Source organism: Engystomops pustulosus, chromosome 1, assembly GCF_040894005.1.
Source record: "Engystomops pustulosus chromosome 1, aEngPut4.maternal, whole genome shotgun sequence".
In the NCBI taxonomy this organism is placed as follows: domain Eukaryota; kingdom Metazoa; phylum Chordata; class Amphibia; order Anura; family Leptodactylidae; genus Engystomops; species Engystomops pustulosus.
The window spans coordinates 187,550,056-187,567,603 of NC_092411.1; the positions used below are offsets into that span (position 1 = coordinate 187,550,056).

General features: G+C 40.9%; 1 protein-coding gene across 1 annotated transcript in view; it reads right to left on the bottom strand.

Annotated features, from left to right (window-relative positions):
- Positions 1–17,548, bottom strand: part of FRAS1 (Fraser extracellular matrix complex subunit 1) — a 340,675-nt gene that overhangs the window by 37,292 nt on the left and 285,835 nt on the right. Inside the window, exons 54-56 of the mRNA XM_072115515.1 lie at positions 14,100–14,268; positions 12,543–12,789; positions 3,381–3,725 (exon numbers count right to left, since the gene is read on the bottom strand). Of these exons, the coding sequence (XP_071971616.1) occupies positions 3,381–3,725; positions 12,543–12,789; positions 14,100–14,268 (761 nt within the window). The remainder of the gene's footprint in view (positions 1–3,380; positions 3,726–12,542; positions 12,790–14,099; positions 14,269–17,548) is intronic.

Here is a 17,548-nt window from a genome sequence, read left to right on the forward strand (position 1 = left end):
TATGTCTTCTTATATTTGTTAACCATGGCCTCCTTCCTTCTAAAATAAACTTGTAAAATTATGCTAATATTAGCCTTTAGTGCTATGGAGGGGTGTTACCAGAGCCCCTTCAAGTTGTTGATTCACAGGCTGTTACACTGTGCCGGAACATCTCTCCTCTCCTACTTAGTGTCAAAACATCCTCTGCTGCAGTGAGAGCACCTCAGACAGCGGGAAGGGTAAGTGCCAGGTAGCATTAGGAAAGGTGAGATGTGCTCCTGCACAGTGCAGTGTAACAGCCTGTAAAGGCAGAGCTAGGGAGGGGGCTCTAATGCCCCCCAGAGCATATCAAGTTCAGCATTATGTTAAAAGTTGATTTTAGAAGGAAGGAGGTGCTAAGGTGCATGGTTCTGACAGCAGAGGACATCAAGACCATAGCAAAAGCTACCGGGTCCAGTCCAGACAAGAACATGGACGAATGAATGTAGCCTAAGAGCCATAACTCTTTTTTTGTAGTGTTTTGCCTTGTTTTATTTCATATGATTAAATATATTATTCATTGATAACATTTTAGGGGTCCACAGAGCTTATTTATTAACCTGTTGATTTGCTAGGATGTCAAATAGGTATAATTTATTTTTGTAATTACTTTTTGAAGAGCAGTTTCACAGTTGCGTGACACGCTACACTTGGATGGAACCTATTGAGCACCATATTGATATACAATGCAAGGAGTGCCCCAATAAAAAGAAGTGCTGACACTATTTGTTACAGTCTTGGCTCCAGGAGCTTAATGATCACGGTTGCAGTTGGTGCTGAACCCATGGCTGTATTCTTAGAGCTGTGATCGATGTCCACATGGCAGCAAAGAGGGCGCAATCACGTGTCCCTTCTCCTGAGTGCTGTGACTTGTCATTTTAGTATTCAATGTGGCCAGAACAGGCTGCTTGGATACTAAACTACTGCAGGCTTTTTTATCAGTAACAGATCGGTAACAGATACTGATACAGCTGACAATGAGCGTAGCACTGCTCCTTTAATACGCAAGCCACAGGATGTTGTCATTATTGCTTGTGTCATGACGTCATTGCGCTGGGGCTAGCACTTGAAGCCGGAGCAGACGGGAGCCACCGGAAGCTAAGTAGTTTTATGATTTTATTTTGGGACATGTAAAATTTTTTTTTTTTAAAGTGTAAAACAGTGTTAAAAAATATTTTATTATTATACGAACTAGGTGCCCCCAATATGTATAATAGAATAATTTAGAAGCAATAATTATGTATAATAAATTTAACTGGAGGCAGTATTATAACTCATTTAGGGGTCAGTGTGTATATTCTATTATTATTTACGTGATGTAATGTATTTTGCGGGACCTGAATAAAATAAAAGATTTTAAGAGATCAAATGTAAAATATAATTAACTGGGAGGGTGCAGCAAAATTTATTAGTGATGGGTCAAAGTAGGGTGAGGGGAAAGGATTATTTAGGGGCATAGTATTCTTAACCAGGTGCCATTTTTACGGGCGCAGTGTGGGGGATGGTTAATACAGTAGCGATAATTCATGGTGAGGAGTCACCGTGAAGTTCTGTAACCAAAGAAGCAGATGTTGCCTGTAAGTTGCTCTATGCCACTTTTACCTGTGCCTGATCTGTACTTTAATCACTGACTTACCAACTAATTTGTGTGATACTGATAATTTGTAATGTGTGCTGTGATGAGGGACAGGAGTGATTATGGAGAATCTAGGCTCTCAGGCCACATGTGGCCCCCTGAGGCCATTTATCTGGTCCCTGGGTCCCCCATTGGTGAGAGAAGTACTCTCAGCCAGGTAGGGGCAGTCAGCTTACAGTAACAGCTAGCTGGACACATGCTTCCCAGTGCCTGGTAGTCAGTCCCAGTCCCGATATCTGGTGTGGTCTTAGGTGTATGTTAGATGGGACTGCATGACTGGTAGGGGTCTAGATAAATATATTACTGTATTATTGGGGGGTGAGGCGGATGTATATACCTGTATTACTGGGGGTGAGGAGTCTATATATAGCTGTATGTATTACTGGGTCCCTATCTAAAATAAGATATGTGCAGTGTGCATAGGGATTTGTTCACAGGTTTTTTTTAATAGTCTGGCCCTCCAGCGATCTGAGTGAACTGGCCCTGTGTAAAAATTTTGGGAACTCCTGATATAGACCATGTACATATCTCAACTTTTGGTTATTCTCTTCCTCTTTTCATGCGTGCAATTCTAGTGCAAATGGTGGAGTGGTCTCTAGTTATGTAAATTGATGAAGCAGGGATTTGTGCAACATATATCAATATGACTGAAGTCAGCAAGTGTGAACTTAGGGGCATTGTTCTGAAGTAAATTCAGTCCTCGAGAGAGAGAATGCCTCAAAAACTTATAAAAGAAAAAAAATATAGTATGAACCCTTAGAAAGCGGCACTTTTTTCTTTCTCATGAGTGATATTAGTGTAGTTCAAAGGGAAATCTACTATCAAAAACAACCATGACAAACAAGGGACACTTACTGATAGATCCAGGTAGAAATGAGATATGGAGCAGCACTATGTAGTAGAAAATGTCGGGTGCAGGTCTCCAAAAAGGTCAGACTAAACCCACAATGATTTAAAAAAAAAAAAAAGCGATAAAGCAGCACTCCATAGAAAAATAAGTGTAGATTCTTTAATCCATCATTAAAAAACAACATTTTGCTTTCTCCATGAAGGCATTATAAAGCATAGATCCAGGCACTGTGACAGTGGTAATCTTTTATATACAGGCGGTCCCCTACTTAAGGACACCCGACTTACAGACAACCCATAGTTACAGACGGACCCCTCTGCCCACTGTGACCTCTGGTGAAGCTCTCTGGATGCTTTACTATAGTCCCAGACTGCAATGATCTGCTGTAAGATGTCTGTTAATAAGCTTTATTGATAATTCTTGGTCCAATTACACCAAAAATTTTGAAACTCCGATTGTCACTGGGGCAAAAGAAAAAAAATTGTCTAGAACTTCCATTATAAAATATACAGTTTCGACTTACATACAAATTCAACTTAAGAACAAACCTCCAGACCCTATCTTGTATGTAACCCGGGGACTGCCTGTATATTATTCATTGCATCCTTCCTTCTAAAATCAACTTATAAAATTATGGTACCCTATCAGTCTTTAAAGCCAAATCACAGAGAGACAAAGACAGCCCCTAAGGTTCATTAGAATAATTTTTTAAGTGTCCATGGTTTATGGAAGATTTCCTTTAATGTAATACGTTGACACAGAATTGTTACGATTCATGGTATAAAATATACAATAATAGAAAATGTGTATGATCACTAGGGACATTTCTTGAAACATAAAACATTACTTGAAATTGTGGCAAATTTATACATGTACCTGCATCTTCGCTGACAGTAAAGGTGGCAGCACTTAAGAAAACTGTTGAAGCATCATTAGGTCCTTCAATAACAACCCTGGCTGTTGCAATGCTTCCAAGTCTAGCATTTTCTGATGTATCGGCAAGGGCTATCTCAAATTCTTCCTCTTCTTCATATTCACTATCATCTATGACTTTGATGTCACATGTGGACATTTTAACTCCAGGTCCAAAAATGACACGATTTTCATTGGTCATTCCCCTGGACTTAAAGTCAGACCCTGACTCCAATGCATAAAGACTGCTACCCTTGGCGGATTTTGCGACTGTGTAGCAAATAGTAGAAACAATGCTTCCAGGGTCACCTGTTAAAATAAACCAGTGATTAATATGATGCCATCAGCTATATTGCTAACTGCCTTATTCTAATCAAAATGTAGAACTAGACAGATATTACTAGATATTGGTAGAGCCATATAACACATTTGGTAATTTTTTTTTTTTTTTAGTTAGAGACATGTTGGAACCTGCAGTGTGTAGTGGACATTTTTACAAAAGTGCAACCATATTGGTTTTCATTGTCATTGTAACTTCTAAAATCTGTTGTTCTTTCTACATGTTGCATTAATAGCAAAGTACAGTTGGAATCAGAGGGTTACATACACATATATGCATCATTTATGCATCTTTTTCTCACTCATCTCACATGACATCAGAATAAACTTTCCCCATTAATTAGGACTATTTGCCAAATGCCAGAATAATAATAGAGAATTTTACTTTCTGCAAAGTCAAAAGTTTACATACAACAAAATTACTATTCCTTTAAACATTTTGGGAGAGCCCATATGATAATGTGATTCTTGAAAGCTTCTGATTATTGCCAACATCAAAGTTAGAGACACACTTGTAGATTTTAAGGCACACCCAAAACACACTGCTTCTTTGTGTTACATGAGGGGAAATAAATCAGCCAAGATATCCGGAAATGTCTAGCCATGATACCGCTCAGGAAGGAGGCAGGTTATGTGTCTCAGAGATGAATGTGCTTTGGTCTGAAACGTCCATCCCAACAACAAAAGCAAAAGACCTTGTGAAGATGCTGGCGGAAGCTTGTAGGAGTGTGTCATTATCCACAGTCTCGACATAGGCTGAAAGGCCACTCTACCAATAGGAAGCCATGACTCCAAAAGAAACTTAAAAAATCCAGATTAATATTTGCAAATGCACACACAGGAAGACCTTAAATTTTTGGAGACCTGTCCTGTGTTCCGACAAAACTAAAATTGAACTGTTTTGCCATTATGACCATTGTTACATTTGGAGGAAAAAGGGAGAAGCTTGCTAGCCTGAGAACACCATCCCAACTGTGAAACACGGGGAGGGCAACATCATCATGTGGGGTTGATTTTCTGCAGGAGGGACTGGTACACTTCACAAAATAGATGGCATCAGGAAAGAACTATGGCTCAAATATATAAAAACTGGTACAATTTGCCTTAGTGCGTTTTGCAAGACACAGAATTCGTGTTACTACTTGAACAGATATCTAGTGCAGAACAAGGCAGGGAAGACACAGAGCTGACACCACAGATGGTGTAGCTCTGTGCATGTCCAACTATACTATAAAACACATACCGTATATACTCGAGTACAAGCAGAGTACTCACCTTTCCGATGCCCACAGCAGCTCCTTTTCTTGCTTCCGGTGCTCTGGTGCCTCTTCGGGTCCACTTCGGTTCCTTCCACTCCTCTTCGGCTCAACTTCGGTTCCCCTTCCGATGTTGACCTCTCACAAACAATGACGATGGCAAGCGGCTGACGTCATTGTGTGTGGGGGCCGTGTGTGAGGAGCCGAACAACACGGAGAGGAGCTTGGCATACTCGGGGCAGGGGCTGGCCAGATATATACTGGGGGGAGGGTTGGGCTGACTATTTAGTGCAGGGGCTGTCAGGCTACATACTGGGGGGGAGGGGGCTGGCTATATACTGCAGGGGCTGAGCTGGCTATATACTGGGGGGAGGGGGCTGGCTATATACTGCAGGGGCTGAGCTGGCTATATACTCCAGGGGCTAGCAGGCTATATACTGGGAGGGGGGGTATACACTGCAGGGGGTTGGTAGGCTATATACTAGGGGGCCAGGGGCTGGGAGGCTATATACTAGGGGGCGGGTGCTGGCAGACTATATACTAGGGAAGCAGGGGCTGGCAGGTTATATACTAGGGGGGCTGGCTGGATATATACTGGGGTGAAAGGGAGTGTCAGGCTATATATTACAGGGGTTGGTAGGCTATATACAAGGGGGGCAGAGGCTAGCAGCCTATATACTGGAGGGGCAGGGGCTCGCAGCCTATATACTGGAGGGGCTGGCAGGCTATATACTGCAGGGGCTGGCAGGCTATATACTGCAGGGGCTGGCAAGCTATATACTGCAGGGGCTGGCAGGCTATATACTGCAGGGGCTGGCAGGCTATATACTGCAGGGGCTGGCAGTCTATATACTGCAGGGGCTGGCAGGCTATATACTGCATGGGCTGGCAGGCTATATACTGGGGGGCTGGGGACAGCAGGCTATATACTGGGGGGAAAAGGGCTGGTCAGTTTTATACTGGCTGGAGGCTGTGGCCAATGCATTTTCCACCCTAGGCATATACTCAAGTCAATAGGTTTTCCCATTTTTTTGTGTTAAAATTAGGTACCTTGACTTATACTCAACCAAAAGAAACCTCTCCAAAACACCACCTTTTTCTAGATGACCCCTCCCTAAAAGACTGGTTTGTTATTTGTTATTTTTTTGCCATTGTACTCTAAGGAAGCTGTCCTCTATCTGTATACCACCCCTTTCATATGCAAAGAGGTCTGTTTAAAGAGGTTTCGCTGGATATATACTGTGCTGTGTGTGCAGGATCTGATAGCCATTCATTAGAATTGATGGAGAACCTGAGCTCTGTCTTTATTTGTGCATTCAAATTTCCACACATACACAATTCTACTGCATTCAAAGTTTCAAACACAAACAGCCCTGCGACATACCATTCCTGGGGAAGTATGAATAGACTGCCATCCGGAATACATCGGGTTTGTAATTGGATGACCTGAAACATGTAATTACTCCCATGCTTGTGACATCACTCAGGGTCCTGGAATTTTTTTTACATGCTGCCGGGAATAGTCAGAACTGATATCCTCAGAAGCGTCCACCTCTCCTAGTGCCCCTCCCAACAAGATCCATCCACCCTTGTCCTTTCCAGCTTTGGATTCCCATAGCAATCAATCCAAACAGAGCAGCAAAACCCCTACTAGCAGGCATATAGCTGAAGATTAGTGTAAATTAAAGAATTGCTTATTTCAACTTAGTGCAGAGTTAGGCAAAAGTTTTTAAACTTTACAGTTGTTCTTTAAAGGGAATCTGTTACCAAGGACCTCATTTTCACTAAAGACAGGCTACAGAAGCCCATTACAGCTGCATTGGAAATATGACCATTTGCTTTCTCTATAATAATTAGAATTATATAATAATAAAGTTATAATTGTTAAAACTTACCTTGCATCCTGACAAAATCCTCTGTGTAGTCCCAGGGGTTGGGCTTTGGTTTGGATGCATTTTAAAAAAACAACAACATTTGACTTGTCTGTGCTGCAGACTGTTCAGCTCTAAGCCACCACCTCTGTGCTCCTGTACAGCTCCTCTCTCCCACTGATATCAGATCACTGAGATGTGAGCTCTGTGAAGAAGCAGGAGGGAGAAGCTGTACAGGAGCACAAAGGTGGGGGCTGAGTGCTAAGGAGTCTGCAGCACAGAAAAGTCGCATTTTTTGAAATGCATCAAAACCAAACCCCAACCAATTTCCAACCCCTGGGACTACACAGAGGATTGCAAGGTAAGTTATAACACACAATTATATTGTAATGCAGATGCTTAGAGAAAGTATATTTGGGATGCAGCTGTAATGGGCTCTTGCAACCTGTCTTTAATGAAAATGAAGTCCCTGGTAACTGGTTCCCTTTAAAGGACATCTACCATCAGTTAAGAGATGGTAGATGTGTCCTAGTAAAAAGTTCCCGAGGAACATTGTTTCTCAGGACTTCTTTTATTATTGCTCTATATCCCTATATCTCTGTTTATTAAAACTTTACAGTATATAATATAGAGTTATAAAAACTATGCAAGTTAGCACCCCAGATCTTCTTACTAGGACACATCTACCATCACTAAATTAATGGTAAATGTCCTTTAAAGGGGTATTCCCACAAAGACAAGTTTCTTATATGTATTTAGGATAGCAAAATAACACATTCTCTATCAGTCCTAATGTACACGATTTCAGTTTCCCCTAGACAAGACCCTGTAACTTCTCTTTGGGTCGTGCAGCCATCTTGGATGAGAGCTGAGTTTCTGTCTTTCTCTGCTGTGTGGCTATAACCCTTCTCCCTGCACAGAGCTCACACTGATCACATCCTATCAGCACATGGTGAGCAGAGAGAGAGGCTGCAAACTACAAGCTACAAGAAGATAAGTGATCCAGGGGAAGGTGAATGCAGGCACATAGCTGTGAGATGTAGCAGAGCCCCGATTGTAACAGTGTAATGGTCTATCAGCCTCTGCAATCATCTCATACATCTGTATCATCTCTCTGTGTGTCAGTACAATGTCAGTAGCCAGATTAAAGTGCATATACACCTTGTACACTGATGTAACCACAACCACAGAAGTAGATGTATAATGCAGTAATGTGTCTGCTTAGAGAGTCTCTCCCTCCACACCCTGGGATTTTGCACTGAGCAGTCAGAAGAGTGATAGGAGCTAAAACAGCAATAAAGTTGAGTAAAATTGTAAAGTAATGCGGTTAAAATGATCTTTATTGTATTATCATCACTAGGGGATTGAGATGTGAGAATTTTCTTTTGTGGGAAAACCCCTTTAAGACATAAGCCAGGAAGTTAAAGCTTGGACATTAATGGGTCTTCCAAATAGACAATGACCCAAAATATATGGTGTACTGGTTACTAAGTGGCTTAAGGCTAAAAAAAACAATGTTTTGGAATGCCATCACAAAGCCCTCATCTCTATCGTAATGAAAATGTATGAGCAAAGCTGAAAAGGTAAGTGTAAGCAAGGTGGCCTACAAACATGGCTCAGTTATACCAGTTCTGTCAGGAGGAATGGGCCCAAATTCCTACCAACTTTTGTGAGAAAGCTCGTGAAAGGATATTCAAAATGTCTGACCTAAGTCATACAGTTTAAGTAACGTATACTAATTAAATAAAATACCTCAAAATTCTCTCTCTTTGATTATTCTGGCTTTTAGCAATAATTTTGGTAAAGAAAAACATGCACATGTATTTATGAAAGCTTTGCTTCCCAATGTACTACTGTTGGGAAGAAAACAAATGTGAGGAAATGAAACAAGCACAACAATCCAATGTAATTTTCAAGAAGGACCAGATAACGCGTTACAAGGGCATAAAAGAAATTGCACAGAAAAAAATCACAAAATATAAAGTAGCGTCTCAAGTGTTGGATATTACTGTCTAGGACCAGAGTGTATTGTTAAATGAAAAAGACCTCTTCTAGCAGACGTGCAGATATCTATAATAGACTACGGCTTCAGGCTGCTTCCATTTAGGTATTTCTATTAGATGTGACAGTCACTGGGATACTGATAATAGAAAATAAAACAAATAAAGCGACACAACCAATGCAATCACAGGGTTGTTATTGATGTTAAGCAGAATACAAAATGGTGTCTCCAAACTTTAATGGAAATTCAACAGGAGAATTCTGAGTGTGATGTTGCACTGTTTTTTTTGGGTGGTGAATATTGCAATATCAACTTTATGTATTTGCACTAAATATAAGATGTATAGCGGCCTCTCCTTGTCTCTTAGGTGAGCCTGCGTAACTCATCCAGAAGCTACTGCTTGGAGAACTTGCCTAGTAGGGCAAGTGGTAACAATACATAATGTTATTATAATGTTATACCAATGATGTTCTTGTAAAGCAAGCTGGTAGCTGAGTGGAGAAGTGCTACCACCTGACTAAGGGAATATATAAACCCCTGGTGGGCAGGAGCACTTGATCTTGGAGTCAAGTCTAGTCAGAGTGAGCAACACATGTCAGTGCTGCTACAGCGAGTATCCACTACCAGGAAGCACAGGTGCCTCGGGCCAATGCCTAGCACCTAGCGCAAGGCAGAAGACTTAAAGGGGTATTCCAGGAATAAGCATAATTCTTATACAAATGGGTACTCAAAATATAAGCTAATATGTAATTAGGTGTTATTTAAAATTCTGCTCCTCTTAGCAGAAAAATGCTGGTGACATGCACTGTGATGGAGAATTAAAATGCTACTGGCCCTTTAATCAGTCCGTTAATTTCCTCCGCGCGGTCCGTAGCAGGGCGGACACAGGACAGAAGATGGCCGCTGGTCACATGTCCACATCACATGTCCTGCACCTGTCTGGGCAGGTCATGTGATCACCACTAGGTTTGGGTGTAGTCGGTTGGTTGCAGTGCATTCAGTACGGCCAGTGTTTTGGTGATGGCAGTTACACATCATTACTATGGTAACAGAGCAAGAAAACCTGTTACATCATCACTGGGAGCAGAGCATAAGAGGGAGGAGGAGTTACTGAGAACTAAAGGATCATGGAACTTGTAGTTTCCAGTGGCGGCCATCTTAGTGATAACTCCACCTACTTTAGAGAGGCCATAAATTTTGTAAATCATAAAATCAAACTATTTCAGCTCTGTTTTGTGACTAATTATATTGAGTATTGTTGTATTCATTTATTTATATCATCATGGGTTTTTGTGCCGGACGTTCATATTCCCGGAATACAACTTTAAGCCCAGAGTCGAGATCCACCACTCGGACTCAGCTCCATCTCTATCAGCCTAGCCTGAAGCTTCCGGTGGACCAACTCTCCATGACTCTTCCAGCTTAACAAATCTGCTGCTAAATCTGCAGTTATCGTTTGGCCGTTGCCTGCTGTTTAAAGTTGAATAAAGAACTGTAAGTTGATTTGCACAACGTTGCCTCCGTCTGATCCCTGGATCCAGGCTGCTTACCATCACAGGCTTCCCCATCTATCACTCAGGGATTCATCCTGTAGACACCTCAGGGGTTGCCCCAGGGAGAAACCAGTACATTAGCCTCTCCCTCATTCTTTCTTGCACACACCACCTGTTGGAGACCTGCCAGGCTGTGGGACAGCCCTCCGATCCCCATACCAAGCACCGTGACCACAGCGTGCCCAAGGCTGCAATAGCCAGCCACTCCGATATTCTGGGCCCCAGCTGCCTCCAGGCCCCAAGAAAAGGTCAGGCCCCGGTGGGGGATGTTGCATATATAGAAAGGGATCCAGAGTATTTATAACTGCGATTATGGGTAAAAACATCAAAAAGGTTTCAAATTTGTAATCCCTTTGAATATTGCCATGTATCAACCTGGCCAGAGATATAAACCAAGCGTTCTGAATTGTGTTTGCCTACAATAACACTTCTTCACTTTATGCCATGTAATGATTCCTAATATGTGTCACTTATCAATTTTTAACAATAAATCTGCAACATTTGTCTGTTTCATACAATTCTGATAACGAACTATAGCATGTTGCTTTTTCACGGCATGTCAGAAGGGTGAGAAGACAACTAACTATGTCCACAGAATGAGAACATTAGCATCAAGCTTTAATGATGAAAGGACCTGAGCCATCACATAGCATACACTGAACAAAGGGCTATATGAAATGTGTCATTAGAGCAGCAGAAAGTGCTGATTGTGACCTATATTTTGCCCACTCTAGCAGTAAAGTGAAGTACCAGTAATTACACTGTAAATGTTACAGAACCTCATTTAGTAAATCTAATCATTTACATGCATAATAATTAATATAATATGGCCATTATGGAAAATATATGACTGCATCAATGGTTTCTAAAACTGACATGACCCAGAGCTGTGATCATTTCAAAGACCGCTAGCTAGTAGGAGTGAAAGAAATTATTTATCTTAAGTATACATTTTCTTACAAGGTATTTCAATTCACACAGCTCTTCCAAGACATAATAGACTAATATGCAGTGTGGTTATGCTGGATCATCAGATTCTGGGAGTATATCTGTGCTCATATTCTTGAAATGTGCTGACATGGAAACAAGATATTAGCCATGGCTGCTATATTTCAATATAATGTGCCTGGAACATATATTTATTCAGCATATTTACTTTAATAGTAACATAGCAATATAAATGTCCCCAAATTGAACATATAAACATATGCCATTCCTCCTCCAGGAGGCGCCTTCATAACCATCTACAAATTGGTTATCAAAGTACAATACAATAAAACCAGAGAGAAATCAATGTAGTCTTTCGGCACACTTCTTTTACTCGAAGATGCTGTAATTCTATTCATCCTACTTTAATGACACTAATAATAGTTTGATGTAAATCAATTGGTAATTTTATATATTTTTTAATTTCTATCCAATCTAGCCAACCATTCTCTAAACCAACATAGGCAAGTTGGCAGGTCAGTTAAGGGTGAAACCTAATAATAATCCCCCCCCCCCCCCAACTATACCTGATAACTTGATAACTGAGCAATGTTCTCTACAATGTTTAATGTCAATGATAGGAAGAAGGGGGAAAAAAATCAGTATAAACTAGAAGAGAGCATTAAAACAAAATCACAATCCAGAGAATAAAAAAAGTCCATCATGCAGAACATGATGTCTGCACAGTACAAAATAACACAAAAATGCAATAGATAGTCAATAAACAAAGCAGAAGTCAGGTAAATCAGAACCTATTCACACAGGTGAGGAAAAAAACACTTGAAGTTTTAACCCTTGCCTACCTATCAGCCCAACATTGCCACATGATCATGCCATGCCTTCTGCGTGACACAATCTAACGATCATTGTTGTCATGTTGTGGCACAACTGTCTAACTGAAATATAAGTGTCAGCTATGATACGCTTGGAGCCTGCCTGTGTTTTGGTTGTTTTTTCAGCATTGTATTTACAACTGACCAAATTTATTAACTACTTCTGTGTGTGTCTTAAAAACAGCCACTAAAGTCGTGTGTAGATCTAGCCTTAAAAAAATTTAGATCAGTACTATCACAGGAACTAGAATACTCATAAAATAGAGACAAAATAACATCGCAAACCTTTTCTTTCAATAGGAACAGATAGGACATCAGCACTTTCATTAGCACGGTAGATCTTCTTATCAAACTGCAAAGTTGGCTCATCTTCTGTGTCATTAATGTTAACCGTGGCCTTGGTGATCTGGCCCAAGAGAGCATAGGCTGGCATGCTGAGCTCCACTGTGAAATGTTCAATATTCTCATACACCTGGTCGTCATTAATGATGATGGTGCAGGCTTTACTGTCTTCTCGTTCATCAAACTGCACCTTAAGGATTTATATAGGGCATATGTTTATATACATACAGCAGCTCTATACATTAGTTTATATATTGCTGGTGAAATTTATATTTTAACAGTTCCTATTATTGAGGCATCATCGTTCAGTATTCTAATTACACCCACACACAATCTTTTATTTCCTAGGCAACTTGCTCAGAAGTTATGAGGTTTATATATAACACAGAAGAAAAGAAAATTATACAGCAACAGATGAACAGAGATATTTAAAACACTAAGGAGAAAGTGCTGTCTTGTCCAATGTCATAGTAAAATCCTATGTTCTTACACGAGCATGCAAGGCAGGCAAGGAGGAATTCTGGTGGCTACCTATGTATTTACAGAATTTGATATGGAATTTTATGTTATGGGTACAACATGGCAAATGCCCTGTACAGACTTAGTTCTTAAAGAAAACCACCCTGCACCGAGCACTAATGTGAGTATTGGAAATTACTATATACTGCTATGTTCATACTTTCATGCAGTGGGCTTCTACTACCCTGTTTCCCCAAAAATAAGACCTAGCACAATTTTTTTAAAGCTTTTATAAGGCCTCCCTTGAAAATAAGACCTAGCAGCAGTCATAGCTACAGCTCCCACCACCCATATATTAGTATTCATATAAAATTTAGTTACTGAAAGAATGGGTGATGAATTCATGGGATAAAATCACTTACAGTTGTGCTAGAAGCAGCAACCTTAATAAGAAGTTCTCATTGAAGGAAAGTGTTATTGCTAAACATTGAGGCTAATGAATCAAATAGAAATGGAGTCTCATGAAATTCAAAATGAAATTAAGAGTTTGGAAAGTTATATGGAAGTTGTTGACATAAATAAAAAATCTTGCTTTTTGTTCATAATATCGTTAAATGTACCATAGATGGTTGTACTTGGAAACAGAGTCACAATTCTTTCATGATGGAATTCAGATGGTTATGCTGATGTATGTGATGGCATGACTACTACGGTATATTTTAATAAATGTTGTTGTTTTTTTGTGAATGTGAATTCTTGTTCATGGAAAAATAAGACATCCCCTAAAAATAAGACCTGATGCCTCTTTAGGAGCAAAAATTAATATAAGACACTGTCTTATTTTCGGGGGAAACACGGCACCTATCTCTCAAGTGGCACCTAAAGAAAGTGGAATGTTATCTTTTAACCATTTTCTAAGCTACTGCAAAAAGACATGTGTAACACAAAAAGGTAGTACTAATTAATAGGTGCCAAATATTACATATGATTAATAAATTAAGTGTTAAAGGTTCAGGTTTTCAGTACATTTAGCACATTTACCTGACCAGCATATTCCACATAGTCCTGGCGTCCCGGTCCAGAGCCAACACTGGAGCTTGATGTGGCGGTCCCCTGTTCTGTACGACACAGGACTATTGCATACTGATTAAGATTTCCAGTTCTTTTGACAGTCACACTTAAAGATCCTGCTTTTTCACTTACGTTGTAACTTTAAATGAAATGAAAAGACAATATTTATTGATTGACTCCACAAAGAAAAAGAAAAATTCTAAGCATTGTTTAGTATGTGGCAGATCTTTTGTCAAAACTCCTCTTTGATGATAATGAAACCTGTAGCATAGGGTAAAACCTTTTTGTATAAGTTCTTTAACATCAGACATCATAAAAACATTCAGGAAATGCAAAGCAACAGCGCTTTATATCAAAACTGCTGAGGGATCACAGAATAAAACTGGAAATATGCCCACAACCTATTAGACTCTATACTTGTCTGAGGGAAGGAATACTTTAGTAATATTATCAACTATGTCAGTAGTATACACTAAACACATTAAAGTCTAGTTCAGTAGTAATATTAGCATTTGTGTCTGTTTTAATGAAACAGTGGGAAGAAAACACTGCAAGTAGTGAATGAACGATGACAAAAAAACTTTTCTATTCAATCCCTCGGTTCTTCTCTGCATTGTATCTTATCTTTCTGACAGATGACTGATGAAAGTATCAAAATGCATAAAGTGATCTTTACACTGCAAAGCTTATCAGGCAAAAAAGAGCTTCCCAGAGTTACAGAAAAAAGAATGGAACTGCAAATGCCTTATATTACCACACGATAGAGGGCATTCAATAGATCGCTGTCTTCTAATAAAACGTACATTTCTCAAATCCCAAATCATTCAGTTTGCATTCATAATGCTACTTAAAGTCCTCTTTACAGAATGTTTGAGGTAATTTAGAAGAACTTGCCCATGCTTAAAGAGGACCTGTCACCACCCCAGACTTCCCAAACTGAACATACCAGCATGTAGGCGCTAGTATCATGATTCTGGGGCACTTGGAATTTTCGTTCTAGCCCCCTCCGTTCCCGAGATATGCCCCCGTGATCTGACGATTCCGAGGTCTGTATCGTCAGAAAGGAGGAGCTGCAGCACGGGTGGGGGGGTGTGAGTATGCTAAAATATTCTGACACCATCCAATCAGCGTCGGATGGTGTCAGCTAAGAGACTCAGCTAAGGGTGAGGGCGCGCTGAGCAGCGGCTGCGCGCTCCCGGTATCATGTGTCTGCAGTGCCGAGTGCGCGCAGCCGCTTGTCCCTGGCAGCACACAGAACACAGTGTGATCTCGCTTTTTACATTTTGTGTATGTGTATATACACTCACCGGCCACTTTATTAGGTACACCATGCTAGTAACGGGTTGGACCCCCTTTTGCCTTCAGAACTGCCTCAATTCTTCGTGGCATAGATTCAACAAGGTGCTGGAAGCATTCCTCAGAGATTTTGGTCCATATTGACATGATGGCATCGCACAGTTGCCGCAGATTTGTCGGCTGCACATCCATGATGCGAATCTCCCGTTCCACCACATCCCAAAGATGCTCTATTGGATTGAGAACTGGTGACTGTGGAGGCCATTTGAGTACAGTGAGTTCATTGTCATGTTCAAGAAACCAGTCTGAGATGATTCCAGCTTTATGACATGGCGCATTATCCTGCTGAAAGTAGCCATCAGATGTTGGGTACATTGTGGTCATAAAGGGATGGACATGGTCAGCAACAATACTCAGGTAGGCTGTGGCGTTGAGTGCCAAGAAAATATTCCCCACACCATGACACCACCACCACCAGCCTGAACCGTTGATACAAGGCAGGATGGATCCATGCTTTCATGTTGTTGACTCCAAATTCTGACCCTACCATCCGAATGTCGCAGCAGAAATCGAGACTCATCAGACCAGGCAACGTTTTTCCAATCTTCTACTGTCCAATTTCGATGAGCTTGTGCAAATTGTAGCCTCAGTTTCCTGTTCTTAGCTGAAAGGAGTGGCACCCGGTGTGGTCTTCTGCTGCTGTAGCCCATCTGCGTCAAAGTTCAACGTTCTGTGTGTTCAGAGATGCTCTTCTGCCTACCTTGGTTGTAACGGGTGGCGATTTGAGTCACTGTTGCCTTTCGATCAGCTCGAACCAGTCTGCCCATTCTCCTCTGACCTCTGGCATCAACAAGGCATTTCCGCCCACAGAACTGCCGCTCACTGGATGTTTTTACTTTTTCGGACCATTCTCTGTAAACCCTAGAGATGGTTGTGCGTGAAAATCCCAGTAGATCAGCAGTTTCTGAAATACTCAGACCAGCTCTTCTGGCACCAACAACCATGCCACGTTCACAGGCACTCAAATCACCTTTCTTCTCCATACTGATGCTCGGTTTGAACTGCAGGAGATTGTCTTGACCATGTCTACATGCCGCCATGTGATTGGCTGATTAGAAATTAAGTGTTAACGAGCAGTTGGACAGGTGTACCTAATAAAGTGGCCGGTGAGTGTATATGTAGCTAATTTGATTTCCTTTTAAATGAAATATACCATCAAAATCAAGTATGGATAAACCAGGGAGTTTTACTCATAGATCCAGGCACTGTGACTGTGATAATCTTCTTATATTTGTTATCCATGACCTCCTACCTTCTAAAATCAATTTTTAAAGTTTTGCTAATGAGCCTGAAAGGGCAATGAGGTGGTGTCCAGAGCCTTTCCATGCTGCAGCTTTAAAGGCCGTCTCCCCCTCCTTCTCCTTCCTCAGCAGATGTAATTTCACTGCAGCACAGGAAATTCCAGCACACAGTTGGAAGGGGAAGGGCTCCTGCACAGTATAACAGCCTTTGAATCTGGAGCTTGGAGAAGCTCTGGCAACACCATCAAAAACGATTCCGGCTCATTAGCATCATAAAAAAAAAAAAAATTAAAATATATATATATATATATATATATATATATATATATATATATATATATATATATATATATATATACACTTACCGGCCACTTTATTAGGTACACCTGTCCAATTGCTCGTTAACACTTAATTTCTAATCAGCCAATCACATGGCGGCAACTCAGAGTATTTAGGCATGTAGACATGGTCAAGACAATCTCCTGCAGTTCAAACCGAGCATCAGTATGGAGAAGAAAGGTGATTTGAGTGCCTGTGAACGTGGCATTGTTGTTGGTGCCAGAAGAGCTGGTCTGAGTATTTCAGAAACTGCTGATCTACTGGGATTTTCACGCACAACCATCTCTAGGGTTTACAGAGAATGGTCCGAAAAAGAAAAAACATCCAGTGAGCGGCAGTTCTGTGGGCGGAAATGCCTTGTTGATGCCAGAGGTCAGAGGAGAATGGGCAGACTGGTTCGAGCTGATAGAAAGGCAACTGTGACTCAAATTGCCACCCGTTACAACCAAGGTAGGCAGAAGAGCATCTCTGAACGCACAGTAC